Source organism: Thrips palmi, unplaced genomic scaffold, assembly GCF_012932325.1.
Source record: "Thrips palmi isolate BJ-2018 unplaced genomic scaffold, TpBJ-2018v1 HiC_scaffold_4, whole genome shotgun sequence".
NCBI classification, from domain to species: Eukaryota; Metazoa; Arthropoda; class Insecta; order Thysanoptera; family Thripidae; genus Thrips; species Thrips palmi.
In genome coordinates, this window is record NW_023144631.1 from 4,610,950 (window position 1) to 4,638,840 (window position 27,891).

At 62.7% G+C, this 27,891-nt stretch overlaps 3 protein-coding genes across 3 annotated transcripts in view; 1 reads left to right on the forward strand and 2 right to left on the reverse strand.

The window, feature by feature from the left end:
- LOC117649875 (angiotensin-converting enzyme-like) overlaps positions 1–27,891 on the forward strand; it is a 78,723-nt gene that overhangs the window by 6,089 nt on the left and 44,743 nt on the right. Inside the window, exons 3-10 of the mRNA XM_034393052.1 lie at positions 3,362–3,520; positions 3,846–3,942; positions 4,045–4,188; positions 4,621–4,812; positions 9,555–9,652; positions 9,981–10,275; positions 11,534–11,777; positions 11,983–12,081. Of these exons, the coding sequence (XP_034248943.1) occupies positions 3,362–3,520; positions 3,846–3,942; positions 4,045–4,188; positions 4,621–4,812; positions 9,555–9,652; positions 9,981–10,275; positions 11,534–11,777; positions 11,983–12,081 (1,328 nt within the window). The remainder of the gene's footprint in view (positions 1–3,361; positions 3,521–3,845; positions 3,943–4,044; positions 4,189–4,620; positions 4,813–9,554; positions 9,653–9,980; positions 10,276–11,533; positions 11,778–11,982; positions 12,082–27,891) is intronic.
- Positions 13,293–16,497, reverse strand: LOC117649880 (anti-sigma-I factor RsgI2-like). Its single transcript, XM_034393062.1, has 2 exons — positions 16,446–16,497; positions 13,293–14,392 (listed from the first exon to the last, which is right to left on the reverse strand). The coding sequence occupies exons 1-2, from the start codon at positions 16,464–16,466 to the stop codon at positions 13,553–13,555; spliced, it is 861 nt and encodes a 286-aa protein (XP_034248953.1). The 5' UTR covers positions 16,467–16,497; the 3' UTR covers positions 13,293–13,552.
- Positions 25,323–27,832, reverse strand: LOC117649879 (repetitive proline-rich cell wall protein 2-like). The gene is made up of 2 exons (XM_034393060.1): positions 27,812–27,832; positions 25,323–26,590 (listed from the first exon to the last, which is right to left on the reverse strand). Exons 1-2 carry the CDS (start codon positions 27,821–27,823, stop codon positions 25,691–25,693), a joined length of 912 nt encoding a protein of 303 aa, XP_034248951.1. The 5' UTR covers positions 27,824–27,832; the 3' UTR covers positions 25,323–25,690.

Genomic DNA, 27,891 nt, shown 5'->3' on the forward strand with positions numbered 1-27,891 from the left:
AGACAGAGCGACCAAGAGCGAGTCCGAATCTGCGAGCTGAGTCACCCGCCACCGGGCCATCGCTTGGCTCGGCTTGGCTCGCGCGCTGCATAGCACGCGGTACACGCGCGGCACGCTTGCCGCCGCGACTCCCGGCGAGCACGAGCACGGTGCCTTCGCGAAGAGTGACGGGTGTTTTCCCTTGTGTGGAGGACCACACTGGACTGGAGATAAATGGAAAAAATCGGAATAATAATGCCACTTTGGTCTCGCCGCCCAGCCTTCGCACTTCGCGTTCAATGAAACTGTGTTGTCACCGCGTTCGCGACGACGAGCTGGACAGCGCGCGCGTTGTGCGTGTATGTGTGCGCGCGCGATGACTTGTCCAGAGCGTCCTACACAAGGCGGTCATCGAGATGCTAGACGCCGAGGCCACCCACCCCATGGCGGCGGATAGTGACTCTCAAAAGTGCTCTTTCGTCTCGTCGCTGTGTCTCTCTCGCACTCTTGGGCGGTGCTGCAGGGGTGCGAGAGAGACAGAGCGACGAGAGCACCATTCAGGCTTCCAAGAACGCGGATTGATCTGGTGGCCGGCGTGACGGCCGCGGACACGTCCGCTGAGATGTCATCACGTCCCACAGTGGGCCAGAAGACCGGTGGAGGCGGACAAAACTCTGGACGCGTTTTGAGCTCCAGAGTCGCTAAACAGGGCTCGAACCGAACGTGTGACCCCACCAATGGATTCCTCGTTCGGAGAGCAATCCATTGGTGGGGTCACACGTTCAGTTCGACTCCTATTTAGCGACTCTGGAACTCAAAACGCGTCTAGAGTTTGGTCCGCCTCCACCGGTCTTCTAGCCCACTGTGCGTCCCCGTCGTCGCTGACGTCGCTGACGCAAGCTGAGGCCGCCGGCCGGCATTTGAACCCGGGCCAACGGCAGGCCAAGCGCTGGCCGCGAAAAAGGGAGCGCCTAGTGAGTACCAGTAAGGCGTGCGGCCTTGACTAAAACAAAGCAACAAAACGCACCGCGCGACGCGGCGACGCGCCGACGGACGGACGGAACGCGGGACGGGGGTCATACGGGATTTTTCGTCTGTGTTTTTCTGACATTGGTGGCGTGCCGCGTGCCGTGCGTGGCGGGCCAGGCCGGGCCGGTGCGCGCCGCGCCCAGCCGCGCCGCGCTGTGCGATGCTGCGATGTGGGTGTTGGTCCGGGAGTGGGTCCGTGTTGGTTCCCATGGCGGCAAAGTCAAGGGCTCCGCGCCAACCGGCCGACCGGCGTGTTGCTTGCAGACAACTGCAGCAAGGCACCAAGGAGAAAAGCACTCACAACGCCACAAGTGCTGAGCAGAGCCGTCTCTAGAGCCTCTAGGTCTCTAGTGCTGAGATGCCGCTCGCTGTCGTGCTTTTGAAACGGAAGCTTGAAAGCAGTCGAGCGAAAGCAGTGCATAGAGAACTTGAGTCTAAAGAAGAAGATCAGGAATGACGGAGAGTCAGAACATAACACTCACTTGATTCGGCCACCGCCGTCTGCTGTTTTGGGGTGGAGGGGGTAAAAACAAGCGAGGGTTTGTTATGTTCATGTTCCGCCGCTCCGAGGTCCGTTATTCCTGCTCTTCTACTTTAGACTGAAGTTCTCTACTAGACTGATTCCGAAAGTAAGTAATTTTCGACGCTTGTCTCTCTCGCACTCATGGGGCGTGCCGCATGCGAGAGAGACAGAGCGACGAAAACGACTCTCGGAGCGAATCAGCGTCCTGAGGTTGGCGACGACGCCCCTTCCCGGCAGCGCGTCGCTACGCGTCGCTCTCCGCAGATGAACCGAGCACGCGCGTGGTGCACGCACGGCGGCGGATGGCGGCGGATGGCGGCGGCCTGTGGGAACTGTGCCGTGCTTGTGCACGCTCGGGCCGCGCGCCGCGCACGCCCCCGGCAAGGACGCGTGCGGCCGGCGTCCTGCCCGTGGTCCGGAACGCCCTGATTGACCCCGCCAGAGTCCGAACTGCCGAACCGCCTTCCGAGAGTCGTCTTCGTCGCATGCGGCACGCCCCATGAGTGCGAGAGAGACAGAGCGACGAAGACTCTCGGGATCAGTCTGCTGGACTGAGGATTCGCCTTTGCCGACCCGCGGTGCCATCAGAGCGCTCCCTCTCCCTCCTCGTCGCTTCAGTCGGCGGTCCTTTCCGCCTCTTTTCGGGGCTCCGGCGGCCCCGGCAAGCTCGGCATCAAAGGCATGGCACTTCGCGGCTCGCGTGAGACGCGCAGATTATTTGGCTCGTCGTCGTCGCCACGGCGGTGCGGGCGCGTGTGTGGTTTTCGGCTGCCTCGGCGGGACAGGAAAAAAAACCAAACAAACAAAATTAAGCAGTTCAGTTTTTAAATTTTTAAATTTCTGCCGTAGTTGCATAAACTTTTGTTAGGGCTTGAGTTTATTTGATGCAGATACAGACCCTCCCGCTCGCGCCTGCTCCCAGGCAGCACCGTCAGTACCGCGCCCCGCCGGTAGAGGGCGCGCGGCGCGTCACCGCACGCAAACGGGCAGCGCGCGTCACGTCTCTTTGTTAAACCAGGATTTGTTTAAAAATCCATTTTAACCATTTGCAGCATTTGAGGGGTATGGCGAACACTTGGCGCCAGACTTTGTCCCCTCGCTGATGTGCTTTCTGAAGCCAGAAAAGCGGAGACGGAGCCCAGAAGACGCGATTCCCCTTCGCTCTCGCTGGTGTTGTAGGTTGCTCCCTACGATATATATAGACACTGCAATCGTGTGATCTGCGGCGGGTCCGCTGGGTGAGCGTCACACATTTAGTTGCATTGTCTGCCAACTGCCTCTCTGAGATATCGGCGTGTAGCTCTGCCTTCGGGTGGACTGACGATGCGTCAACTGTAACCGCTCACCCGACATTTGACCTGCCTTTTGAGCCAGTCAGCAACTTGACGGGATAATTCTGCGTTGATAATCATTCTTAGCACTAGTCTTTTAACTTCAATTCCTTCTCGTCGGCACATCACTACCATCCAATAACGCACCATGCGGGCGGCCTTTGGTTTCGTTGAACCGCGCTCCCCGGCCGGGGTGTCTCCCACGAGGCGCTCCGGCACGTGAGAGCCTTGATGAGGTCTCTTCACACAAGCTGCCGGACTCGCGGCCGGCCGTCGCTGAGACGTTTCTTTTTCTCCCCCCTCTTTTAAATGCGAAAAATAAATAAAATGCCCGCTGGCCGTTGATAGCGGCTGTTCTTGGACTATTTCCGCATCACCGGAACTGAGCTGCAAGCGCTGCAAGGGCGCACTTTGCAGTTGTTGCGCTTGTGCTTGTATTCTAATGTGTCGGTGCTCTTGCCTCTATTCTGAAATCCTGTTTTGATGTCGTTTTCGTCAGCTGGAGGCCCAGCTTCAGAACTCCGAGCTCCAGCGCGCGGTGAGGGAGACTCTGAACCAGGTCGACCTGAACCTCGTGGAGAACCCCGACCTCGCCAGGCAGATCCGCCTGCTGTCTGTCATCGGCCCTGCAGCCCTGCCGCCGGACCAGCTGGACAGGGTCAGTACCTCTAACCGGATCTAACCTACACTACAAGATGCAATGTGTACTTAGTAGCGTACCCGAAGAGCACATCTGAAGGAGTGTGCCAAATTAGTGCATATGTTAAGGGTATGGAGCAGACTGCATGCAGTCTGACAAGAACACATTTAAAGGCGTGGATGTGGACTTCTAGGCGTGCACATAATCATCTATGCACGGGATAGGCTTTCCCAAGTAAATTCCTCCAATGAGAACGAAGTACACATTGCATTTTGTAGAGTAAACCTAACTTGCAAACGAAGTGTCCAACTTGGCTGAGCGCCCCGTATTTTGGTTTGTGCAGTACAACGGCCTCATCAACTCGATGCTGGCGGTCTACAACAGCGCCACCATCTGCGCCCACCGCGAGCCGCTCCGCTGCGGCCTGCGACTTGACCCAGGTACGACGACGTCCAACACGACGTCCTTCCGCCGACGTGGGTTCGAGCCCCACCGGCGGCGCGCTCCGGCGCATTGATAATGTATTTTTTGCTTGTTTGCAGACCTCACCCTGATCATGGCGCGCTCCCGCGACTGGGACGAGCTGCAGTACGTGTGGCTGGAGTGGCGACGCCGCTCCGGCTTCAAGATCAGGGACTTGTTCGACCAGCTGGTGGACCTGAGCAACATGGCGGCCAAGCAGAACAGTAAGCGTAGCTCGAACGTGTGTGCGTGAAGACGACGAGCTTGGCGGCCGCCCGGCAGGCTGTTGGGGAACCACGTTTTCGTAGCGCTGTCTCTCTCGCACCCCTGCGGGCCGCCGTATGAGTGCGAGAGAGACAGAGCGACGAGCGTGATCCTCCAGCTCGCACGCGAGCTCTCCGCCGCCCTCTTTGTCTCGCCGCGGCGCGTTCACTTGACGGGCGGACTGTCACTGGGGATTATTCAATCAACGAGGAAGTCAAGTCGCGAACCCCAATACGAATCGGGACCATCATTGTCCGAGTAAACGCGGCGGGCTCGCCATTGCGATTGGCGTGCTCGCATTGTGCCCGGCGTGCCGCGGTCCGAGATGATGACGGCGAAGACGCCCTCCAGGACGATGACGGCGAACATCGCGCGCCTCTCTTTTGTTGCAGACCTGACGTCGTTCGCCGAGTACTGGCTGTTCCCCTACGAGACCCCCGACTTCCGCCTGCAGTTGGAGTCGGCCTGGGAGGAGGTGCGGCCGCTGTACGAGCAGCTGCACGCCTATGTGCGCAGGAAGCTCAGGGACTTCTACGGCCCGGACAAGATCTCGCGCCAGGCGCCGCTGCCGGCGCACATCCTTGGTGAGTGGAAATCCCACGAAAAAAGAAATCTTGAAAAAAAGCGTGTGGTCCTCACGGTATTTGAACCCGCGTCGGCCCGGGCGGAGGGCGCGTCGTCGTCGCGGAGGGCGCGTCGTCGTCGCGGAGGTCGCGGTTCGCCCTTGAGATTGACAATGACCATTAACGCGGCGCGGGGCGCGGGGCTCCAGTGGCCGCTCTGGCCGCCTCCAGCAGCGCTTCCAGCGACACGGGATGGGCCTGCAGAGCCTGCAGCGCGCCCGTCGCTCTGTCTCTCTCGCACTCATGGGGCGCCCCGCAAGGGTGCGAGAGAGACAGCGGCGAAGCTCACTCCGGTGAGTCGCGCTGCTGTGCGAGTGTCGCCTCGGCGCGGTGCTGCGCGGTGCGCGGTGTGCCATGAGTGTGGGAACGCCGGCCGCTGCCAGGGAGCATGTCAGCAGCGTCGGCAGCCTCAGCATGTCGGTGTCACGGCTGGGCGCCGCTGCTGTCTCTGCCGCTCGGATCGCCGATTAATCCCACCCGCCGAACGGACAAGTAAGCAGTGCGCGCTCTCTCTCTCTCTCTCTCTCGCACCCATGGCGGGAGAGACAGAGCCTGACAAACGGCAAACAAACAGCGCGTTATTTCGAGGAGTCCGCGCGCATTAATATGCACACTTTGGCGGGCGTTGCTCGAAGTACTATTGCTCGGATCGCGGAAGCCGATGGGAACTGACGATGATTGATTGATGGTTTGAAAACGATTCGGAATCCAAGAATCGCGCGCTTGTCCGCACACTGGCAGCTGCAGTCGCGGTGCAGTGGCAGTGCATGGGGGCAACCCCATCGCCACCCCGCGACCAATTACGGCTGCAGTGGTCACCCGCACCTGTTAGATCACGCACGTGTGTGTGTGTGTGTGTGTGTGTGTGTGTGTGCGTGTGTGTGTGTGCGCGCCAGTGTACGTGCGTGCGTGTAGTGCCGCCTCAGTCGTTAATATTCCGAGCTGGTAGCGGGCAAATTGAAATAGACCATCGCAGGCTGACTCCAAACACACAGTGCCCGTCCGCTCTGTCTCCTCTTCTCGCACTCATGGGACGTCCCAGAGAGGCGCGAGAGAGACGGCGCGACGACGCCCGGTCTGGAGTCGGAACACTACAGGTCGGTCCGCGTCGCGTCGCGTCGCCTCTATCGCGGCATTCCGATCGGCGGGCCGCTTTGTCGCTGCTCATCGACTCGCTGTCAGACTCATTCCCAGAGAGTAGTTCTCGTCGCTCTGTCTCTCTCGCACTCACGGGGCGTCCCGTATGGGTGCGACAGAGACAGAGCGACGAAAGGACTCTCGGAATCAGTCTGCTGGCTCGTCCGCGGCGCCTCCAAGTACAGCGCCAATTACTCAGGCAGAGTGGCTGTTGTTCCGCGTGGACGTCGTGGACGCCGGGAAGGACGAGCACGCTCAGCCTGCTCTGCTTGCTGCCGGCTCGCTCCAAACAGTGCTTTCGTCGCCCTGTCTCTGTCGCTCTCATGGGGCGTCCCGCCGAGGCGCAAGAGAGACAGCGCGACGAAGCGTCGCCGTTCGGAACGTGCCTCTGCTGGCCGCGAGCGCCTGGCAAGCAGGCAGGCCCGCCGGCCTCCCTGCCGCCGGGAGTGCCTACCCGCAAGGCGCCCTCCTGCCGGCGGGGGTCTCTCAGAGAGCTAGATCTCCTCTTCTCTCTCGTTCATGGAGCATTCGTGGGTTCGAGAGAGACGGGCTGATGGGACGCTCCGCTTGGACTCGGCCTGCTGACGGCCACCCTCTGCTGCTACGCCAGTGTGTCCACGTCCACACAGAGTCCTGGTAGAGGGTGCTCGTCGGGCGCGTCGCGTTGCTATCGCAGCCTTGTGCGTTGTACGCGGGTTTCCCGACCGGGCGTACGAATGCCGACGTCACCGAGACAACGCGGCCGTCGGCGTTCGTCGGCGTCGGTGCCGCCGAAGTGACACTGACAGCTCTCCGCGGCGCAGCGCCGAAGCCAAATCGCGATCCATGAATCAGTCAGGCAGCGCGCCGTCGCTCGTCTCTCTCGCACCCCTACGGGACGTGCGGGACGCCCCACGAGTGCGAGAGAGACAGAGCGACGAACCGATGCTTCGGAATGAGGCGGCTGACGGACGGACGGGCAAACAAACGCGAGCTGGCGTTCCATTCCATTCCGATTGTTGGTCGGCGCGGTGCGTGCGGGCGCGGTGCGCTGTGAGGTGTCCGAGGCCTTGGCCGTGGCCTTGCAGGGCGGGGGCGCCCGCCCGAGATTCGGACATTAATTGTTGTGGAATTACACGTTCGGCAGCGCAGTGGAGGGCTGCACGGTCTTTCGTCGCTCTCTCTCTCTCTCCGGCGCTCCTCTACGGCCCGCGCCGTGAGTGGGAGCGAGACAGTGGACCAGACTACTTGAGCGGTACGACGGCGTACGTGGTGTTGCGGCGGCCCGGCGGGGCGTGGGCGGCAGTGGCGGTTTTGATTAGGGGTCTCCGTCATACGCGGCGCGCCGTGCTCTGGTTCCGCCTCCGCGGATCGATCCCCGAAGGGAGGCCTCTCTCTCGCACTCGCGGGGCGTCCCGCGTGGGTGGGAGAGAGAGAGACCGACGGCGGCGCGGAATCGGCCTACACTGTCAACGCATTGCGTGTAATGAGTGCATTGCTCTGTTTGGTTTTCGCCTCTTTCCCGGGGCAGTGCCCTCCCGCCTTCCGCCGTACGTGTCCGCCAGCAGACTGATTCCGATAGTCCTCTTCGTCGCTCTGTCTCTCTCGCACTCATGGGGCGTCCCGGAGGGGTGCGAGAGAGACAGAGCTCGAAAACACTCCCGCGGTCCGACTTCCTCTCCGAAATGAATCGGCCTGTCGGGAACAGTGCGCCGGGCCGAGCCCACATGGCAATGCCCGCGCCAAGCCCCCGGTCAAGCCCGTCTCGAGACCGATTCCGAGAGTCTTTCTCGTCGCTCTGTCTCTCTCGCACCCTTGCGGGACGCCCCATGAGTGCGAGAGAGACAGAAGGACTCCCGGAATCAGCCAGCCTGCTGCCCCGGCATGGGCGGCACGTCGCCGACCACTCCATGCTTCTGGACCGCGAGGCGAGCCAAGCGCAGCCAAGCGCCCTCGTCGCGTGCGCGCGGCTCGTGGCGTATGCGCGCCGCGTGGCGGCCGTCCTGGTGCCCGCCGCCAAACCGAGACCTAGCGCACGCACGCCCGGCACGCCCACCCCGCCGCAAGCGCGCGACCATCGCGACGGACGAGCGCTGCGTGCCCTGGCCTTGGTAACGTTCACGTTAACGACCCCCCAACATCACTGTCGCCCCTGGTCTAGCCTACCACATTCATATGCATGTCCGCTGTGGCCCTCAGTCACCCTTTTCCCAGTGCGCGTCAAAGTCTCCGAAAATCAAAGTCACCCTGTGGGACGTCCTGCTCCAAAAGTATGTCCCCAAAATCCCCCAGTGGCACTGTCTCCGAGACCTTGGCCGCGGCCAAGCCAGTCAGTAGACTGATTCCGAGAATCTGTCTCTTTCGCACCTGAACGGGACGCCCCATGAGTGCGAGAGAGGCAGAGCGACGAGAAGGACGCTGGGAGCAGGCGTGAGCGCGCGGCCCGAGGTCCGCAAGGCCGTCAAGACGGTCCCCGTCTCGGTCCCCGTCCACGCCCATCCCCGACTCGCATTGTACTGGGTGCGCTGGATCGTACGTGACCATAACACGGCGTCGCCCCGGCGCCCCGTCGCCCCGTCGTCCGCACAATCACTCCAGCCCGTCGAGTACTTATCCAGCCGTCGGAGCGTAAAGCAGCCAAGCAGCGCTAGCAGTGCCACGGCCGCCTGGCCTGGACGCCTCCACTCCCATAGCGTTCGGCCGGACTGGACATTCCAGGCGCTCTCGTCGCTCTGTCTCTCTCGCACTCGCGGGGCGCCCCGTAAGGGTGCGAGAGAGACAGAGCGACCAAGCGCCACTGTTCGGAATCAGCCTGCAGGCGGCGAGGAGGAAGTGGAGCTGGAGATGTTACTCGCGTGCTGGGCACGGCGGCCACGCCACGGCACGCCGCGCCACGCCACGCACGCACCCAGGCTGATGAATGCCGAGTGGTTCCAGAACGCTTCACTTGCTTTGCTCGCGCGATCGGCCGCGAATAAACAGATCTGCCGCCGGTCGCTCTGTCTCTCTCGCACCCCTCAGGCACACCCCACGAGTGCGACAAGGTCAGAGCGACGAAAATGAAGCGGCTCGAAGTGGAGACGCATGCCATGCGCGGGGTGCCCGCCGCGTTGCGTCACTGCTAGTCACCGCGCGTCGTCCATACCCCTTGCGGCTTTGCGGCGCTGTCGCGAGGGGTATGTCCGAAAGCAGCGGGCACGGCCGCCTGACAATGGAGCGACCTTGCCCGGACCTCGGACCTCGCATTGTCAACTGCCGTCAACCCGTGCCGCCGCCACGCCGCCTCGCCGCCACCGACCGTCTGCCTTGTTGCGTTCGTCGCCTTGAAGTGCGTCAAGCTGGACTGATGTCTCGGCGACGCTGTCGGCCCGCTCGTGTGTCGCTCGCGTCGCCCCGAGGCCGACGCCTCAATATGTTTCGGCTTTGCAGGAACAACACATCCCGCGATGCGACGCGCTCGACCAAGAACCGCGTGGGAAATGAATAAGTTCATTTCTAGCAAAAGTTCAGAGACCCCGACTTCGAGCGCCTCACTCTGAAACTGGCTGTTTTCTCCCAGAATTAACGCTGTGGCTTTGCGATTCCAGGCAACATGTGGGCGCAGTCGTGGAGCAACATTCTGGACATTACCATCCCGTACCCCGGCAAAAACTTCCTCGACGTCGGGCCGCAGATGGCCGCCCAGGTGAGTGGCAGTTTTTTGGTGGACTTTGACTCACGAAAAGGGAAAGCTTCTCATCGTAATTAGAGGTTTTATACTTGGGAAGGGTTAGTTTGTCTCCAAAAAGCACACGATGTAGAGAGGTTCAGTTTCCAGTGTATTCACCTTCGCACAGCTCTGTGAGTGAACCGGAGAGGGAAGGCAGGACATTCTGGTATGGAGGCTCCAGATAGAAGCACAGCATTCTTATAATCTACAGGGGAAAGTGTTATGACAAACTCGTGTACACAAGTATAGGAAATTGTCACATCACAACACAAATTCTTCATGACTGTTCGCTGTGTGACTGCAGGGCTACACGCCGGCCGCCATGTTCCGGCTGGCCGAGGAGTTCTACACGTCCATGAACATGAGCGCCATGCCGGCCGAGTTCTGGAGCCACTCGGTGATCGAGGAGCCGCCCGCCAGGGTGGTGGTGTGCCAGCCCTCCGCCTGGGACTTCTGCAACCGCAAGGACTACCGCATCAAGATGTGCACGCACGTCAACATGATGGACCTGGTGACGGCGCACCACGAGATGGCCCACGTGCAGTACTTCATGGAGTACAAGAGGCTGCCCAAGGTGTACCGCGACGGCGCCAACCCCGGTAAGAGAGGCGGCCTACCAGGACGGCGGCGCACGGTCCTTGGGGCTTCCCTTTTTGTTGCGTAACCGCGCTGAATGGGTTGCCTACCCTGCCGGCGAGCCAACCACGACCGTTGGCACTCAGCAGACTCATTCCGAGAGCTGTTTCGTCGCTCTGTCTCTCTCGCACTCTTGGGGCGTCCAGTCAGAGAGACAGACAGGGCGACGAAAACGACTCTGGGAATCAGTCTGCTGCACGATGGGTGGCCTGCCTCGGGGCGCGGGACGAACACTCTCACTCTCGTTTCGAGTTACTTGGGCTGCCTACCCGCTAGGCGCACCGCTGCACCGCGCACGGCCCGCTCCGTCCAGTACGTAGTCAACTGCAGTCCACTGCCCCCAGGCTGGCTGGCGCTGGCGTTCCCAGTTCTCGGCCTTCCCGCCAGTGCAGAGTTCTCGCCTCGCGGTTTTTGCGTCCAGCACTTGCGTCGTCCGCCGCTGCGCCGGCCTTCGCTTCACCGAGTGCACTTACTTGTTTGGCGCGCCTCGCCAGACTCGCCCACGGCAGCGCGGCTTAAAAGTCACATTCCTGTCGAGTCCCCGCGGTTTAGGAGGGCAGGCTGAACAGCGCTTTCGTCGCTCGGTCTCTCTCGCGCAGCCCCGCGACGCCCCGCGAGTGCGAGAGAGACAGAGCGACCGGCCGGCGGCGCTTGGCTCATCCCCCTCGGCCTTACACTTTGCTTGGAGTGCGCCAGCACGGCCAGCACGCGATGCCGCTTTTCGCAGTGCTCCAGCAGCCTGATTCCGCGAGTCGTTTTCGTCGCTCTGTCTCTCTCTTTCTCGCACCTCGAAGGGACGCCCCATGAGTGCGATAGAGACAGACAGAGCGACGGAAACGACTCTCAGAATCAGGCTGCTGGCGGCGCGACGGCTCGACGCGCATTTCCAGGCCAAGGGAAGAGGGCCTCGATGTCCAGCACACTGTCTGGTCTGTGCCGACCCCGAACCCTGATTGCTCATTCCAATTAGAGCGAGCACTGATCCAAGCAGACGCACTGTCTGCGGAGTGCGTTAGTTATAGGCCGCTGCTTTAGTAAAGCCAACAACTGCCCTGTAACTCCACGTCCTGTTGTTCCTTTGTCGGTTCAAAAATTTGTGTAAAAACATCCTGTTGAAAAAACATAATCTGCTTCCTCTAAGTACTAAGTCCTGATTGAGTTTCCAAGAATTTGAGTGTCACTGCTGAAGACGAGTGGTGTCGCTGTCGTTCTGTCGCGCAGGCTTCCACGAGGCGGTGGGCGAGGCCATCTCGCTGTCCGTGGCCACCCCGCGGCACCTGCAGGCCCTGGGGCTGGTGCAGACGGCCGTCGACGACCTGCCCCACAACATCAACTTCCTGTTCGCGCTGGCGCTGGACAAGCTGCCCTTCCTGCCCTTCAGCCTGGCTCTGGACAAGTGGCGCTGGGACGTGTTCCAGAAGAGGAAGAGCAAGGACCAGTACAACTGCCACTACTGGTTCCTGAGGTACGCCACGGCCGGCCTCACTCACTACAAGCAGGATTATTGGATTTATTAAAATTTAATATTTATAAATTTTATAGAAAATTTAATTTTTCAGGAAGTTTGCTTCTCATTTTGTATAAAAACTTTCTTTTTCTAAAAGTTTATTTTTTTACATTTTGCCTTTTTTCTGTAAGGATTTTGCCCTGACCGCCTCTGTTTTCTGCAGGGAGCGCTACTCCGGCATCAAGCCGCCGTTCCTGCGGTCCGAGTTCGACTTCGACCCCGGCGCCAAGTTCCACGTCCCGGCCAACATCCCCTACATCAAGTGAGTGACCAGTAACCGTTACCGCCGGCGTCCGCGGCGTCGGTGGTTTCGACGTCTGCGCTTCGCCCCCACGGCCTTCGGGGCCTTCAGGGCCTGCAGTGGCATAGCGGCACGCATGACCGCGCGGCGCCGTGGTGGATCCGCACTGCAGGGAGGGGAGGGGGAGGGGGGGGGCAAGGAGATTAGGCAGCTGAAGAAAGCCCCGTCCTTGTCTGTCCTCCGTCCGCGTCCTGCAGGACCTGCACTGGAAGGCCCGGCCCGCAAGGTCGCGCCGCAATGCCGAAATAATAAGCCGACTCGCCTGGCGAGGCGTGGCGGCCAGTGGCGTGGCTGCCAGTGGCGTGGCGCCGCGGTCGGCCTCGTGTGCGCGCAGTGCGGAGCGCGGACCGTCGTTGTTGTGAAAGCGCGGGCGGAACTGCAGAACTGCAGCACCAACGACTGTCTCATTTTCGTCTTCGGCCCGCGCTGCACCGCCAGCGGCCCGCCCTCCGCCAGTGTTGTGCAGTAGACTGATTCCGAGAGTCGTTTTCGTCGCTCTGTCTCTCCCGCACCTCTACGGCACGCCCCATGAGTGCGAGAGAGACAGAGCGACGAAAGCGACTCTCGGAATCAGTCTGCAGCGCTCGCCATACCTGGAGCACAGAGCGCATGGAGCCGTTTTGCAAACGGCCAATGAGGCCCGCCGGTCAGGAGGCCAACTCCGAACAGTGCTTTCGTCGCCCCGTCTCTCTCGCACTCACCCGGCGACCCGCAGGGGTGCGAGAGAGACAGAGCGACGAAGCCGCGCCGTTCGGAACGAGCCTCCAGGGATCGAGTCTAATGGGATGCCCTATCAGGGCGCAGCGCTCGGCGCAGCGCGCAGCATTGTGTCATGCGCGAGCCCGGCCTGCAGACTGATTCCGAGAGTCGTTTTCGTCGCCCTGTCTCTCTCGCACCAGTGCGGGGCGCTCCATGAGTGCGAGAGAGACGGAGAGACGAACGCGACTCCCGGAATCTGCTGGCCTGGGCCCGACTTGGGTGAGAACGACTCCTTGTTGCTCTGAGAGTTTTCTTGTTTCGCGGACACCGTCATCGGCCGCCCTTTGTTCGCCAGTGCCGCAACAACGTCTGTGTGTGTGTCTGTGTGAGTGTGTGTGCACGTTAGTGCTCGCGTGCTGTTTGCTGGTGCGTGTGTCCGAGTGCAGGGCCGGGGAAGAAATGGAGGCGCGCCATTCTCTTACCTATCGTCTCATTTATTATCTTTGATTTGTTCATTCATTTATTTATTTACACCCGTTCTCGTCCCCGGACGCGTCCTCGGTCCAGGACGAGGGAGACTCGCTCGGCGCGGCGGCATGAGATGCTGGCGGTGAAACTGTCGACTTTGCTATCAGGTGAAAGAGGAGAGTTTCACGATGAGGTGCGAAATGTACAAATGGCGTGATGGCGCGTGATGGCGTGCGGATGAAGGATGAAGGATCACAGTCTTGCTCTAGTAGTCGTGGCCGTAGTGGCCGTGGTCGTAGTGCTGCTTGACGTGCACCGGGACGGGCACCTCCTTGACGACCTCCACGGGGTAGGGCTGCGGCACGGGGACCTTGACGGGCACCTCGACCGGGTAGGGGACGGTCTTCTCCACGGGGTACGGGATGTTCTTGACGTGGTGCACGGGGTAGGGCTGGGGCACGTGCACGGGGTACGGGCGGTCGACGGGCACCTTGACGGGGTAGGGCACGTGCTTCTCGACGGGCACGGGGATGTCCTTGATGACCTTGACCTCGTACGGCCTGGGCACCTCGACGGGGACGTGCACGGGGTAGGGGACGATCTTCTCGACGGGCACGTGGACCTCCTTGGTGACGTAGACGGGGTAGGGCTTCTCGACGGGGATGGCGCGGGGCACGTCATAGGGCACCTTGACGGGGACGGGGATCTTCTTCTCGACGTGGACGGGGTAGGGGGCGGGCACCTTGACGTGCACGGGGACGGGCACGTTCTTGACGTGGTGCACGGGGTAGGGCTTCTCGACGGGGATGGCGCGGGGCACGTCGTAGGGCACCTTGACGGGGACGGGGATGTTCTTGACGTGGTGCACCGGGTAGGGCACGTGCACCTCCTTGGTCAGGGTGACGGTCTTGACGGTCTCGTGGTGTGAGTGCGCGCCGTGGCCGTAGCCGCCGAGGTCGAGGCTGCTGTAGCTGTGGCTGGTGAGGCCGTGGTCCAGGCCGCCGTAGCCGTAGCCGACGTCCACCAGCCCGCGCTTCTCCTGCTTCTTCTCGGCCGGCTTGGCGTCCTCGGCGAGCACCACCGCCGCCACCATTGCCACGAGCACCTGCGGGCAAGAGAAGTGGCCGGGTTAGTCGGCTGGTCGTTGGCAAAAGAATTGGTATCGCGCACCACGCCACTTGTTATTGCAAATTTCGTGGCGCGCTGGGGCGTGGCGGCGAGGCAGTGTGTGTGCCGAGGCGAGCAGAAGTCTTGCCAACTAGTACTTCGCCCCACCTTTAGGGGAGGGGGCACCCTGCTCGCTCACGCCGCCATGACACAAACATACAAACACACACATACACACACGCACACGCACCGCCGCGGTGCCAAGACACAGACGCGAGGGAGGGGGAGGCACCCTACGCCCCAGAGACTTTTCAGATAAAGTACTCGGCGTGACGGCGCGGCGTGGCGTGCGAACGCAGCGCGCAGGGCTTAAGTTCAAGCGGGTTTTGCAACGGAGGGGGAAGTCGTGTCCCGGGCTCTGTCTCTCTCGCACTCATGGAGCGTTCCGTACAGGTGCGAGAGAAACGGAGCGACGAAAACGGCTCTCGGAATCAGTCGGCCTGGCCTCTCGGTGCTCTCGGTACGGCGCGAGCTATCGAACGACGAGGTATCGAACAACAAATGGGGTGCGCAGGCCGTCGGTCCCTCCGCGGCGCGCGTAAATCAAAAAGTGTTGCAAGCCGAGGCGCCGCGGTTCAGCGCCGTAAATCGCGTGCATGGCGCCGCAGCGCCGCTGCAGTGCTGCAGCACGACAAGGTCGCCGAGACAATGGCACCATCCTTCACGCCGCCCTTAGGGACGGCAGCGGGCCGCGGGGGTGGCCGCCAAACGGGGCGGCTCGGCGCGGACCGTGGACGCACAGTGGTCCAGAGGACCGGTGGAGGCGGTCAAGACCCCAAACGCGTTTTGGGCTCCTGAGTCGCTAAACAGGACTCGAACCGAGCGTGTGACCCCACAAATGGATTGCTCTCCGAGCGAGGAATCCATTGATGGGGTCACACGCTCGGTTCGAGTCCTGTTTAGCGACTCTGGACTCCACAGTCTGGAGCTCAAAACGCGTCTATAGTGTTTTGGCTGGTGGCGGTGGCGGCGCCGGCGGCGAGCTGAACTGGAGGATGGCGCCTAGCGCGGGAGAGCGGCAAGTTTGTTCACACTGCCGAAGCGCCAGGAAGACGCACTCCTCCAGGAGGCGCCGGGCAGCACGGCCGGACGTCGACCGGACGGCCGCGCAGGGCAGCGTGCCGCCGCCGGCGTCGGACGGGCCGACCGGACGGCAGATGCTGCGGCCGAGGAGCGGGAGAGACCGCCGCCACCGCCAGGCTGCGCCGCGTCCTCTCCATCGAGGCCGACACGGAGGACCCGTAGCGCACGACCCTACTCGTCTGCCGGCCGGGCTGGGGCAGGTTGAGGCCGAGGGATGGGCCGATGGGTCTGTCGCAAGCAGCGGAGCCCTTCGCGGTCCTGCGAGGCTGGCACACTGCGAGGCTGGTACACTGCGAGGCCGCTGCACCGCGAGGCTGCCACACTGCGAGACCCTTTACCGGCGCAATTACAGTGCAGCGCCGCGCGCGTCCTTCTGGATGTCGAGATCGAGTTCCATTGGGAGCGCCATCGACTGCTGCCTCGTTATCCGAGTAGCGCTGACCGGCCGGGCGGACCGGGGCGAGGGGGGGGGGGGGAAATTAAACCGCAAGACGGCGTCGCGTCGCCGGGCGCGCTCGCGGACACACTCGGTGACGACACGCCGCAGGGATGATATGATGCACTGCACTGCGTGCTGGCCGTGCCGGCTGGGAAAGTGGGCCGCGATCCATATGTGATCAGCCGGGTCGGAGCGCGGCCTTGGCGGCCAAGCCGATGCACTGGCGGGGCTCAAAAACGACGAACACGAAGCGGATTGCGTCAGGGGACGACGACGGTCACTTTTGGCGGTCGGGATTCGGGGATCGCAGTGGCGACCTTGATCGAGCGGCACTGCAGGCGGTTCACACTTGACACTGCTAGCACTGGGTTGGTATTCCTTTGAGTCCTGGCGGTGGCGGAGGCGCAGAGGGTTGTCACTTTGCACGATGCGCGTCGCTGCGCGAACAATGCGTCCGCGGCAGACTCACCGTGCTCCTCATGATCCTCATGGTGCTGCTGATGGCTGGAGATCGTCCGCAACGACACTGACTCCACCGCGCTGGCCGGCCACCGCTTTTATACAATCACTGTCTTGCTCCCCCCGCCCGGCCGCGCCCCTCCCCGCACCGCCCCCTTGCCGCGGCGCCGCGGAGCCGCGAAGCACAGCCCCTATTCTCCCTGCTGCCCCCTCCCCGCCGTGCCCCTCCCGGTTTGATCTGGGGCTGGTGAACTGAGCCGAGTGTGTTTCGGGTCGCGGATCCCCAGCAGGCCAATCCCGAAAGGCCTGGCCGCGCCACGCCACGCCGCGCCACGCCACGCCGCGCCACGGGCTGGACACAAGAAGAGACTCGTATCGAAATGGGATGTTGGCTCACAGCGAACAATGAATGCACGGCGCGGGAATGGGCGGCCGGCCCTGCCGTCGCTCTCTGTCTCTCTCGCACCCTCAAGAGAGGGCCCGCGAGAGCGACGGAGACGGAGCGACGAAACGACTGTTCGGCATCAGTCTGCTGTCGCGCACTATCGCCTCAAACTTTGCATCTGTGCAACGTTGCATGTACTGGGAAGCCCGCTCGTATTGCACGGCGGGGCGGGGCGGGGCGGGACTATCACGAGGCAAAGTGATTGGCAATGTAAATCATGCTGAGTGGCGTCCGCACCTCGCCGTGGTCACGGAGTCCTTGTGTGTTGCATCTGTCTGTGCCGGGTTGGTTCACCCAGAGGGCGAGCCCCTGCGAATCGCAGGGTAGGCAGTCCTGTTACGCATCGGTGTGTCGCGGGACGGCCTACCTGCCCTGTGGCAGGCGCGGAGCCCCTGCGAATGAAAGGGTCGGCAGTTCTGTAACACATGAGTATGTTGCGGGTCGGCCTATCTGTTCTGTGGAGCCCCTGCGAATCACAGGGTAGGCAGTCCTGTTACACATTAGTGTGTTGCGGGTCGGCCTATCTGCCCTGTTGCAGGCGCTGTTGGAGCCCCTGCGAATCACAGGGTAGGCAGTTCTGTTACGCATCAGTGTGTTGCGGGTCGGCCTATCTGCCCTCTTGCAGGCGCTGTTGGAGCCCCTGCACATCACAGGGTAGGCAGTCCTGTGTTGCGGGCTGGCTCGTCCGATTGGCCACCGCCATGCTGATATACACAGTTCGGCGATTCTCAGGAGAACCCTCTCCATCCCTGCCGGTCTGCATTCATTTCGAACCTTGATAGCGTGCCGAAATGTGCTTTTTAATGGAAAGGGAGACGTGAGTGCGTCACGGCAGTCAGGCGCCGTCGTGTTGCGAACGCGAACGCCTTGGCCAACGTGTCGGCACGGCACTGTGTCGGTCGGTCCAGCCGGCTGGCCGGCCGGCCGGGTGGGAACCGTACCGGGACCTATCGACACGTCGTGTCTGCCTGCTGCTCCCTTTCCCATCTGCCCCACGTGTGTTCGTGTTGGTGTGTGTGTCCATGCCTTTGTATGTGTGTGTCTATGACGTGTGTCTGTGTGCGCGCGCAGGGCGTTGTTAGTATTCACACAGCAAGTGCGGGCCTTGCTTCACGCTGGTCTATATGGGACTGCGCGCCGTGCATGGAGACGGACTGCTTGTAGGAGGCGCCGCCATGACTTGGCGATGACACGCGTCTCATTGGCGTGTCCTTGCAGGGCCGACGCGGGCTGACGCGGGCTGACGCCCTCACTCTCCGGCCGCGGGGAGGTCGTCGAACTCCCCCCGAAGGGCCGAAGGGCCTTGACGGCGTCCGACGGCCACTCACGCCGCCAAAGGGCACTACTCCGTAAGGGCGGTCCCTTCGCCGTCAGTCCGTCCGCGCTGTCCGTCAGTGCCGCCGCCGCAGCCCGCCGCGGACTTCCTCGAGGTGGGGGCGGCGCGGCGCGGCGCCGGTGGGGTGGGGAGGGAGAGCGCTCGGCCTCGGCGGCCTTGACGGCGACCTTCACCGGCGCACGCCGCGGCCTTGGAGCGCGCCGCCCGTATTATTGTTATTATTGCTCTGTGTGTTGTCGCAACGCGCGGCGTGCACCGCGGCCCGCGGCCCGGCGATATGCCAATGCGCCTCGTTTAGGAGCAAACAACCCTCGCCGCCAAACGGAATGCATCGCCGGTTCGACGGCGGCGGCGCATTTCGCTGTTTAATTGAGGGGGCCGTTTACGACGTCGTCCTGCTCCTCGCGGGGTCGCCGTCGGCGATGGCGGCGGCGGGGAGGGTCCGCGTCGTCCGCCGGCCGCGCGCCCTCCGCGCCCGCCTATCTCTCGTCTCTCGTCCGCCGGCTCGCGCGCTCACACATGCGTGGTAGTCCGAATTTCGGCAATGCTTCCTTCGCGGGCAGGGCGGGCAGGCAGGCGGGCAGGCTGAGCAGCGCCGGTTGGCCAACGTGGTCGTCTGGCAATAGGACTGGACGTGCAGCGGCAGCGCGGCAACGAGAAAAACAACAAAACAACAAAACCCACAGCGGGGCAGTCACTTGGGACGCTGCCCGCCTGGACGGCCTTCTCTACGGGATTTTGTTTTTTGCGCCCGAAAGTGAACAGTTCGGACCGTGGCGCCAATATGGCTTATCCGCTCATTTGCAGTGGCCTGGCGGCGTGGCGGCGTGGCCGCCGAGAACGGCAGCGTCATGGCGGCGAGCGGCGAGCGGCCGGGACGCTAAACGCCACGCGAAATCGTGCCCCGCCGACCAGGCGGACTGATTCAGAGAGTCGTTTTCGTCGCTCTGTCTCTCTTGCACTCATGGGACGTTCCGCATGCGTGCGAGAGAGACAGAGCGACGTACGCGGCTCTCGGAATCAGTCCGCAGGGTGGCGTCGCGACGCCTTCTAATCGCCGGCGGGGAAGGCCGCGGCGGCGGCGTGACGGGGACGCCGTGGACGTCCGGAGTGACCGGGGTAGCGCCGAGGGCTGCCACTTGGCGGTCGGGGCCACGCCGGCAGTCTCTGGTGCGCGGAGTAACGGCGGTTAACTCCTACACTGGCGGCAGCACTGTGCGAACGGGCAGGTCGGGTTCTTGTTCTTCTGCGCGTTAAAAAAGTAGCAGTGGCGGCGGCGGCGACGACGTGTCGGCGATCCAGACTGATTCCGAACAGCACTCCCGTCGCTCTGTCTCTCTCTCTCGCACTCCGCGTGTCCTGTTGGGTGAGAGGGACAGCGACGACCGGTGCCGCACGGTCCGCGTGGTCCAGTTCGTCTCATCCTTGCCCCGGCAACGCGTTTTCACGCCCGAGTGCCGCCGTCCGTGTAATCCGTGCAAACGAGCTTCGAGGCGAGTGACATCACCGGCACCGCAAGGACGACGCACTGCAAGGAGTGCACGCGACATCGCCCTATCTCTGGGCCATCATTCAGCGGCCGGCAGCCGAGCTGTCCCCGCCAAGGCGCGCGCCAAGGAGGGACGGAAAAGTCAAAGTGTTGCCTGCAGGGTGCGCTAACTTATTGGGATTTCGGGTGCCTCTACCTCGTAAACGGCTACAGATAAGCTTTGCGCAGAAAAACTTGGATTTAAAATTTACTTTGGATTGTTATTCTGTAATGCGTATGAGCACCTGCCAACGTTTTGAACTCATTTCGCGCGAGCACTGCCATGATGTAGCAGCATGTACACACGCCGCCAGCGGAGGTGTGGACTTTCCCAAAGTCGGCGGCCGTTGTTGGCCGTTCCACTGAAAATAACGAAACGGCGCCCATGGCTAATTTCTAATTTTCGGGCCGCGTCTTGACGAAACCGCTCAGCTCGAGACAAAGTGGCGCGCTTTGGTTTGCACAGTGGGCGCTGCACTGCCACACTGCTACACTAGTAGTTGGGGCGCCGCCGCCGTTCCCACGCCGCCCCCTCGCCGCCCACAAGCAGAGCCCAAGCCAAGCCAGCGATTCCGAGAAGTCCTCTGTCTCTGTCGCACTCACGGGGCGTTCTGCGGCGGAGCGACAGAGACAGAGCGACGAAGTGACTCGCTCGGCTAGCTGCAGACTGATTCCGAGAGTCGTTTTCGTCGCTCTGTCTCCCTCGCACTCCATGGGTCGTCCCGTGCAGGTGCGAGGGAGACAGAGCGACGAAGACGACTCTCGGAATCAGTCTGCTGGCTGCAGGCACGGCGGCGGCGTAGGACGGCAGCCGCTTGCCAAGTCCAGCCGTGTGTGCAGCGGTCGGTGTGGCGCGGTGCAGCGCCGGCGGGAGGAGGGGGGGGGGGAGGGGGAGGGGCTGCGGACGCTGGAGAGACAGTTGCAAAACGGGGGGCACGGCTGCGCCGCACTGCGCTGCGGCAAATACGCCGTCAGCATCAAGGCGGTCCAGAGCGCGGCCAGCGGACCGCACGCGAGCCGCGCCCGCTGTGTCTCTCTCGCACTCGTGGGGTGGCCCGCTGGGGCGCGAGAGAGACAGAGCGACGAAAGCCCGCAGGCCCGGGCCGGAATCTGGGAAGGTTTCGCTGAAACGCGAGCCGAGCGCGCAGCGCGCCGCGCAGCCTGCCTGCCGATCAGGATGATACCATCTATCGCACACGCCGACGACGTGGACCTGCAGCAGCAGACTCATTCCGAGAGTCCTTTTCGTCGCTGTGTCTCTCTCGCACTCACGGGCGTCCCCTGTAGGTGCGAGGGGGACAAAGCGACGCAAACGACTCTCGGAATGAGTCTGCAGGCCGCCGAGACACCGAGGAGCCGGGCGCCCCGGCGGTGGGGCGGGCGTACTACCCGCGCCGGCCGAGGGACCGCCGCGCCGATGTTGTGGGTATAATGACCCTGGAATGGACACCTGTCCCGTTCGGACGTCAGGGATTAAGTTGTCAGTGCGCTAATGCGAGCGTGCGGCGTGCGCGCGCGTGAGTGAATGTCTGTGTGTGTGCACGCGCGTGCGTGAATGCGAGCGTGTGTGAGAGTATGCGTGCGCACGCTTAGAAAGACCGCATCTCGATTCGTCACAAGGACGCGCACGCAGGCAGGCAGGCAGGCTAAGAAGTAACAATCACTTATCCACAATATTCAGTGGGTCGTGGCGGTGCTCCGTGGCGGCTCCACAGCGGGGCGGGGCGGGGTGAGGCGTGCGTAGGGGAGTGGTTGCATTGCGCAAAGAGTGCAGCGGTGAAAGGACAAGAGCCTACTCAGTAACGCTATCCACTCGTCCTAGCCCCCCCCCCTTATTTTCCAGTGGTCTTCACTGCCTTGCCATTGTAGTGAGCTGGACGGCGGCGCTGCTTTCGGTGCAGTGGGATGCACTTTTTGGTGCACGCTGACTGAGGAGGAGGAGGAGGAGATGGTGTTTGTAGCCGAGCCGCCCGGTGCACTGTAACTAGTACTTGTACAGTCGAGCTGCCCTTGACCGCAGCTCGAGCGCCCTGACGCGCGGCGCGGCCAGGCGTTGCCCTCGCGGTGCCCCTCCTCTCCCCGCCCCCTCCCCCTTCCCTCTCACTCCCCCCTCCCCCGCACGCCAGGTGGGTTGCCAGTGTGGCGGGCGCCGCGCGGCAGCCGTGCTGCTCCCGTTGGATAGGCAACCCATTCGACGCCCGGGGGGAGAAGAGAGGGCTGAGGCTGGGGCGGCGTGGAGGGCCGAAGTAGTCTTCCTGGCTCCGCGAGTGAAGTAACCAGGGTTTATAAACTGTTAACAAAAATATTTTTATCTAAAACCAATAGTACCGTACTATATCATACTGCGCGAGGATCGCGCACTGGTATTTGGCTGAGATAGATTAGTACTCTATTTACCAAAGAGTTTCCGTCAGGGGCACCCCCACCACCACGCGTGCTCGATTCAGATTCTCTTTTTCTGGCTGGAGTCGCGCCTGTTTTTGAAAAGTGGTCGTTAGCGGAGCGAGAGAGACGGGAGGGAGAGAGAGAGGTGTCGGCCCTGGCAGCCCTGGTGATAGGCGGGCACCACCTGTCGGTCCTAGCAGGCGCCAGACTCGTGCCAAATCGCGCGCCAAAAGACACCAGTCAGGTGGGGCGCCCTTGGCCACGCCCCTTACCAGTGGCGTAGCGCGTAGCCGGCTGATCCGAAGAATCGCTTTCGTCGCTCTGTCTCTCTCGCAACCGTGCGGGTGGCCCACAAAGTCCGACGGAGAAAGAGCAACGAAACGACTCGTCGAAAACACGAAAATGAGTCTGCAGTGCAGTGTCGCTCGCGGCCGGGGAGGATGAGTGCCCCGCTCTGTGCATGAATTATGTAACGGCGAGGGGGTCGCGGGGTGAGTAGGACGGCTGGGCTCGCTACGGCCCGGCCCATCAGGCATAATACACGTCCTTGCTTCAACAATCACCTGGCCGAATGGGCGCCAACGGCCGCGTTAAGCCGCGCCGTCGCTAAACCGCGCCGTCGCAGAACCCCGCCACCACTGAACCGCGCCGTTGTTGAACAGCGGCGTCGATGAACCACACCGTCGCTGAACCGCGCCGTCGCTGAACCACACCATCGTTGAACCGCACCGTCGTTGAACCATGTCGTTGATACACGTCGTCGTTGAACCTCGCCGTCGTCGACGCCCCGCAAACGCGCCGCCGGAGACCTGAACGCGCGCGGGAGGCGAAGGGAGCGCGCCGTCGACGCGACGACCCTGCCGCCGCCACCGCCAGGCTGTTCATCGCCTTCCCATGGGTCTTCGCGTCGGCCAGGAAGCGTTGCTGCTGCCGGTGTGGTCACCGCCACCGCGCCTGGTGAAGACCCTTTCATTACTGGCTGCTGCGGTCACCGCGCGCCGGCCGGCCTGCCGCTCGTACTTGTTGACGTGCTAAACGGCTTCCTCCATCATGATTACGGTTGCACATGACTGCGTTGCCGCCCCGGCCGTCCCGCCGGCCGCGGCCTGAATCTCTCTTTTCCCACTCACTCCGCCAGTTTGGATTAAAAATAGCTCGCTTTCGGCGGCCGGGGAAGGGGCACGGCAGGTACGGGCGCCCTGCAGGTAGGCCGCCGCTGGCTCGCTGGTTGTGGCGGGCTGCCTACCCTGGGCCTCACGGGCGCTCCGGCACTGCGCTCACCCACAGGACATGAGCCCCGTCCCGTTTGAGCCCCGGCCGTCCGAGGCCCGACCTGCCCCAGCTAAACTTAAGTTCAACCGAATCTTGGGAGTTCCGAATGGGACTCGGGCTGGGTTGGGCCGAGAGAGCCGTCGGGGCTAACGGGGGGAAGCTGCACGCCGAGAGACGGCGCGCACAGCAGCACAAGCACTTCGTCATTCTGGTCGAGGCTGAGGCTGCCAATATCCTGCCAGTCTTTCCGCCGCCTGTCAGTCCGGCAGGTTCACTCCGAACAGTGCTTCGTCGCGCTGTCCCTCTCGCACCCCTGCGGGCCTGCGGGACGCCCCGCGAGTGCGAGAGAGAAGGGTGGCGCCGGTGCGACGCGTCGCCCGCCGAAAGCCTCCCCGGCCGAGGCGCCGAGGCCGCGGCCTGCACGACGGCCTGCACGACGGGGAAGCGGGGAGAACAATGCGCGCACTATCGCCTGCCCGTTTTTGCTGACCTTTGGTGCGTTCCTGATTTATGCGCGTCCCCGATGATAAAGCGGCGCTGCGGCCCGCCTCGCTCTGTCTCTCTCGCACTCGCGGGTCGTCCCGTAGGGCCGTAGGGGTGCGAGAGAGACAGACGGCCGGCGGTGGTGCGCGTTATTGTAGGCCTGGCGCGGCGCCGGCGCCGCAGTCACTACGGCGTAGTGCCTCAGTGGTCCGGACTTGGTTTCGAAAGTGGTCGTCGTTACGAATGTGGTGCGGTAAGGAGCCGCGCGGCCGAGCGGCCGAGCCGAGTGACCGAGTCAGCGACTCAGCGGCCGCGGCCAGCACACCATTCCGAGGGTCGTTTTCGTCGCCCCGTCCCGCTCGCACTCATGGGACGTCCCGTGCCGGTGCGAGAGAGACGGAGCGACGAAGACGACTCTCGGAATCGGTCTCCAGGCACTCCATCAGTGACGCGCTGCCGCCGCGCTGCGCAGCGCCAAGAAGTCTCGCGCGCTAATTTTACGGCCAATTTTTTATCGGGTCGATAAATTGATCAAAGTTGCCCTAGATTTCGAAGGGGCTGAAAAACGCGGCGCGCAAGGCCGCTGCGTTTTGTTTCTCCTTTTTCTTGGCTTTTTTGGCGAGTAGTGCTGGGTCGGCTCGGCTAATGTGGCGCCTCGTCCGTGGCCCCGCAGCACTGCTTCAGCATGCTTCAGTCGCCGTCTCTCTCGCACCCTCGCGAGACGCCCTGCGAGTGCGAGAGAGACGGAGAGACGAGTGCAGTGCAGGTGCGAGGCGAGGCGAGAACAGATCGCCGTGGCTTTCGTCGTCGGCGAGCTGCAGGCCGTGCGTGCGTGCGTGCGCGGGCCGAGGCTTTCCATTGCGAGAGAGCAGCGAGCGCTCCGGAGCGCCTCCGCCAGGCCTTCGAAGCCTCCAAGCAGGCGAAGCAGGCCGAGAAGTGCCCAGCCCGTCGCGGCCTGGCCGGGCCTGGCCCACGTCCTGCGGTAACAAGCAATCATGATGACTGTGTGAGTGAGTGAGTGTGTGTGGGTCGGGGCCACGTGCATTTGCGAAATTCGCTTGCCGGAGCCGTGTCGGCGTGAGCGCGGCATCCGTCCCTCGAATTGCAATGTTAGTTTTCCCCCGGTGCCGTGTCGGTGTGAGCTCTGCATCCGGCCGAGGAATTGCAATGTTGGTTTCCCCCCGGAGTGCTGCTGCACTGCATGTCCCTGTTGTTTTTGTTTTTTTTTTCGAATGCCGAGTAGCCTAGTCCAGCACTGAGTGCTTCTCGCGCGTTTTTTCTTCCTCCGGAGGGAGATTGTGCTCCAGCCGATGCTTGATTCGGGAACAAGGTTACCGCATCGCCACCGATCGACATAACGAGAGGAAGTGGCCGAGGTGGAAACCCTAGCCTCACGGGTGGGCGAAAGTAGCGACGTCCGGAAAGACAACAGCACGAGTTGGTTCATGTGGAGGTTTCAGTCGTTTATTTTACTTACATTTATATATTATCCACTTAAATATTACTCATTTGGATGAAGAGGGGGATGAGAGAGATGGGGGATGAGGTGAAGAAGGTGATGACATGACGCAGGGCGAGGGCGATGAAGGTAGAGGGAAGGAGGGGGGATGACACGTGAAGGTAACGAGGATCACAAGTTGAAGGGCTGGGGGCGTTGCCCTGGAGGGCGGTGCCCTGGAGGGCCGCCCCTAGCAGGGCGCCCGGCGCTGGCAGTCCGCGGGGCAGAAGGTGGCGCCCCTGTGAGCTGGAGCGTCGGGTGCCCGTCGAAGCCTGCACTCCCTGCGCTGCAGGCCGCTCTGCAGAGGCCTAGTAGTGGCCGTGGCTCTCCTCGTGGCCGTACTCGTGGTGCTCCTCCTTGTGGTACACGGGGTAGGGCACGTGCTTGACGACCTCCACGGGGTAGGGCTGGGGCACGGGCACCTTGACGGGGACCTTGACTTCGTAGGGGACCTTCTTCTCTACGGTGTAGGGGACCTTCTTCTCGACGACGACGGGGTAGGGCTTGGGCACGTGGACAGTGTATGGCCTGTCGACGGGGACCTTGACTTCATAGGGGACCTTCTTCTCCACGGTGTAGGGGACGTGCCTCTCGACGGGCACGTGCACGGGGTAGGGCTTGTCGATGGGGACCTTGACTTCGTAGGGGACCTTCTTCTCCACGGTGTAGGGGACCTTCTTCTCGACGACGACGGTGTAGGGCTTGGGGACGGGCACGTGGTACGGCCTGTCGACGGGGACCTTGACGGGGTAGGGGACGTGCTTCTCGACGGTGACGTGGTAGGGCTGGGGCACGGGGACCTTGACCTCGTAGGGCACGGGCTTCTCAACGGTGACGGGGTAGGGCTTGGGGACGGACACGTGGTACGGCCTGTCGACGGGCACCTTGACCTCGTACGGGACCTTCTTCTCGATGGTCACGGGGTATGGGACGGGAATCTCCTTGTGGACGGTGACGGTCTTGACGTGCTCATGGTGCACGGGGTGGTGCTCGTAGTCGCCGCGCTCGATGTGGGAGTAGCTGCCGCCGAGCTCGTAGCCGCCGCCGTAGCCGCCGCCGTAGCCCAGGTCGTGCAGGCCGCGCTTCTCCTGCTTCTTGTCCTCGGTGGCCGCCGCCTCCACCTTCTCCTCCTTCTTCTCCGCCTCCACCGCCTTCTGCTCCTCGGCCGCGGCGACCGCTACAAGCGCCGCCAGCGCCAGCAGCAATACCTGCGGACGAAAGGAAACGGAGGGAAGTCAGACTCGCTCTCGCTCTCGTTGGCGTCGGCCCGGCGCGGTGGCGCGGACGCACGCACGCACGCACGCGAGCACGCGCGCGCGGCCGTGTCCCGGGCCACGGTGGACCCCAAATGGCGGCCGGCGCTTCCGCTTCCGCCTGGACCTCGCCTAGCCCGGCTTGCTGATCAGCTGACTGATTCCGAGAGTCGTTTTCGCCGCTCTGTCTCTCACGCACTCACGGGGCGTCCCGTGTGGGTGCGAGAGAGACAGAGCGACGCTCAGTGTGCAGCCGGCCGCTTTCTCCGCGAGGCCGCCGTCGGGGCGCTCCATCTGCAGGCCCTGCAGCGGGATGGGCCGGGCGACCCGCTCCGGCCGCTCTCCATGCAGACCGTGGCCGCGGCGCCCCGGCCGGCGCGGCCGCCAAAATTGCGAAATCCGCGGCGCCGCTGCTTCTGCCAGTCTTGCCAGTCTTGCTAGTGCCGCGTCGCCCCTCGCCGCACCGCTGCTGCCCGACGGCCTGACCCAAATAGTGAAAACCAGAGCTGCAAGCTACCGAGCCAATGAACGCCGTGCCGCTTTCCCGGCAAGTGCCCCGAACGCATCCTGGGCCCTCCGCGCTCCGCGCCCCGCCCCTCCCTGGAGGCCTGGATGATGTTACCTCACCGGCCCCGCCCCGCCCCGCGTACCCCTTTGTTCCCGGCGGTCTTGCGCAACCGCGCAGCCATCCCGTCGGCCATCCCGTCGGCCGGCAAGAGTGACGTCTTCGTCTTCAATAATCCGAGCTCCACTCTGGCTTTTGGCGGAATTTTGCGCGTCCCAAACGACTTGCTTTCCAAAGAGGCACTTTACATGTCCGACCGCGACGCGGCGGTGAATGGCGTAGCTGAAGCCGCGGGTTCGAGTTCTCGAAACTTTGAGTTCTCTAACTTTTGACCTCTCGAACCTTCGAGTTCTTGAACCATCGAGTTCTCTAACCTTTGAGACCTTTGAGTTCTGAAATCTTCGAGTTCTCGAACTTTTGAGCTCTCGAGCCATCAAGTTCTCAAGCCTTTGAGTTCTTGAATTTTCGAGTTCTCGAACCTTCGAGTTCTCGAAACCCCCTCCAGAGAGGTCGACGCGGAGCTGGCCGGCGCGGCGCACACTGTACTTACTGCTGCGGGTGAATTATCCTGAGTTGGCTTGGTTCACTTTCTTTCACTACACTGCACTCACCTTGCGGTTCATGTTGCCCTGTGTGGAGTGCTGCAGTCCTGATGCTGGACTGTGCCTCCTCCCGCCCCCGGTCGCCTCTT

What these genes read in the sequence shown, in the direction of transcription:
- LOC117649880 (XM_034393062.1), bottom strand. Translation starts at nt 16,466, where the DNA reads ATGAGGATCATGAGGAGCACG. An exon ending in TGAGGATCATGAGGAGCACG is followed by an intron (nt 14,393 to 16,445) that starts GTGAGTCTGCCG and finishes TCTTGCCCGCAG; the next exon opens with GTGCTCGTGGCAATGGTGGC.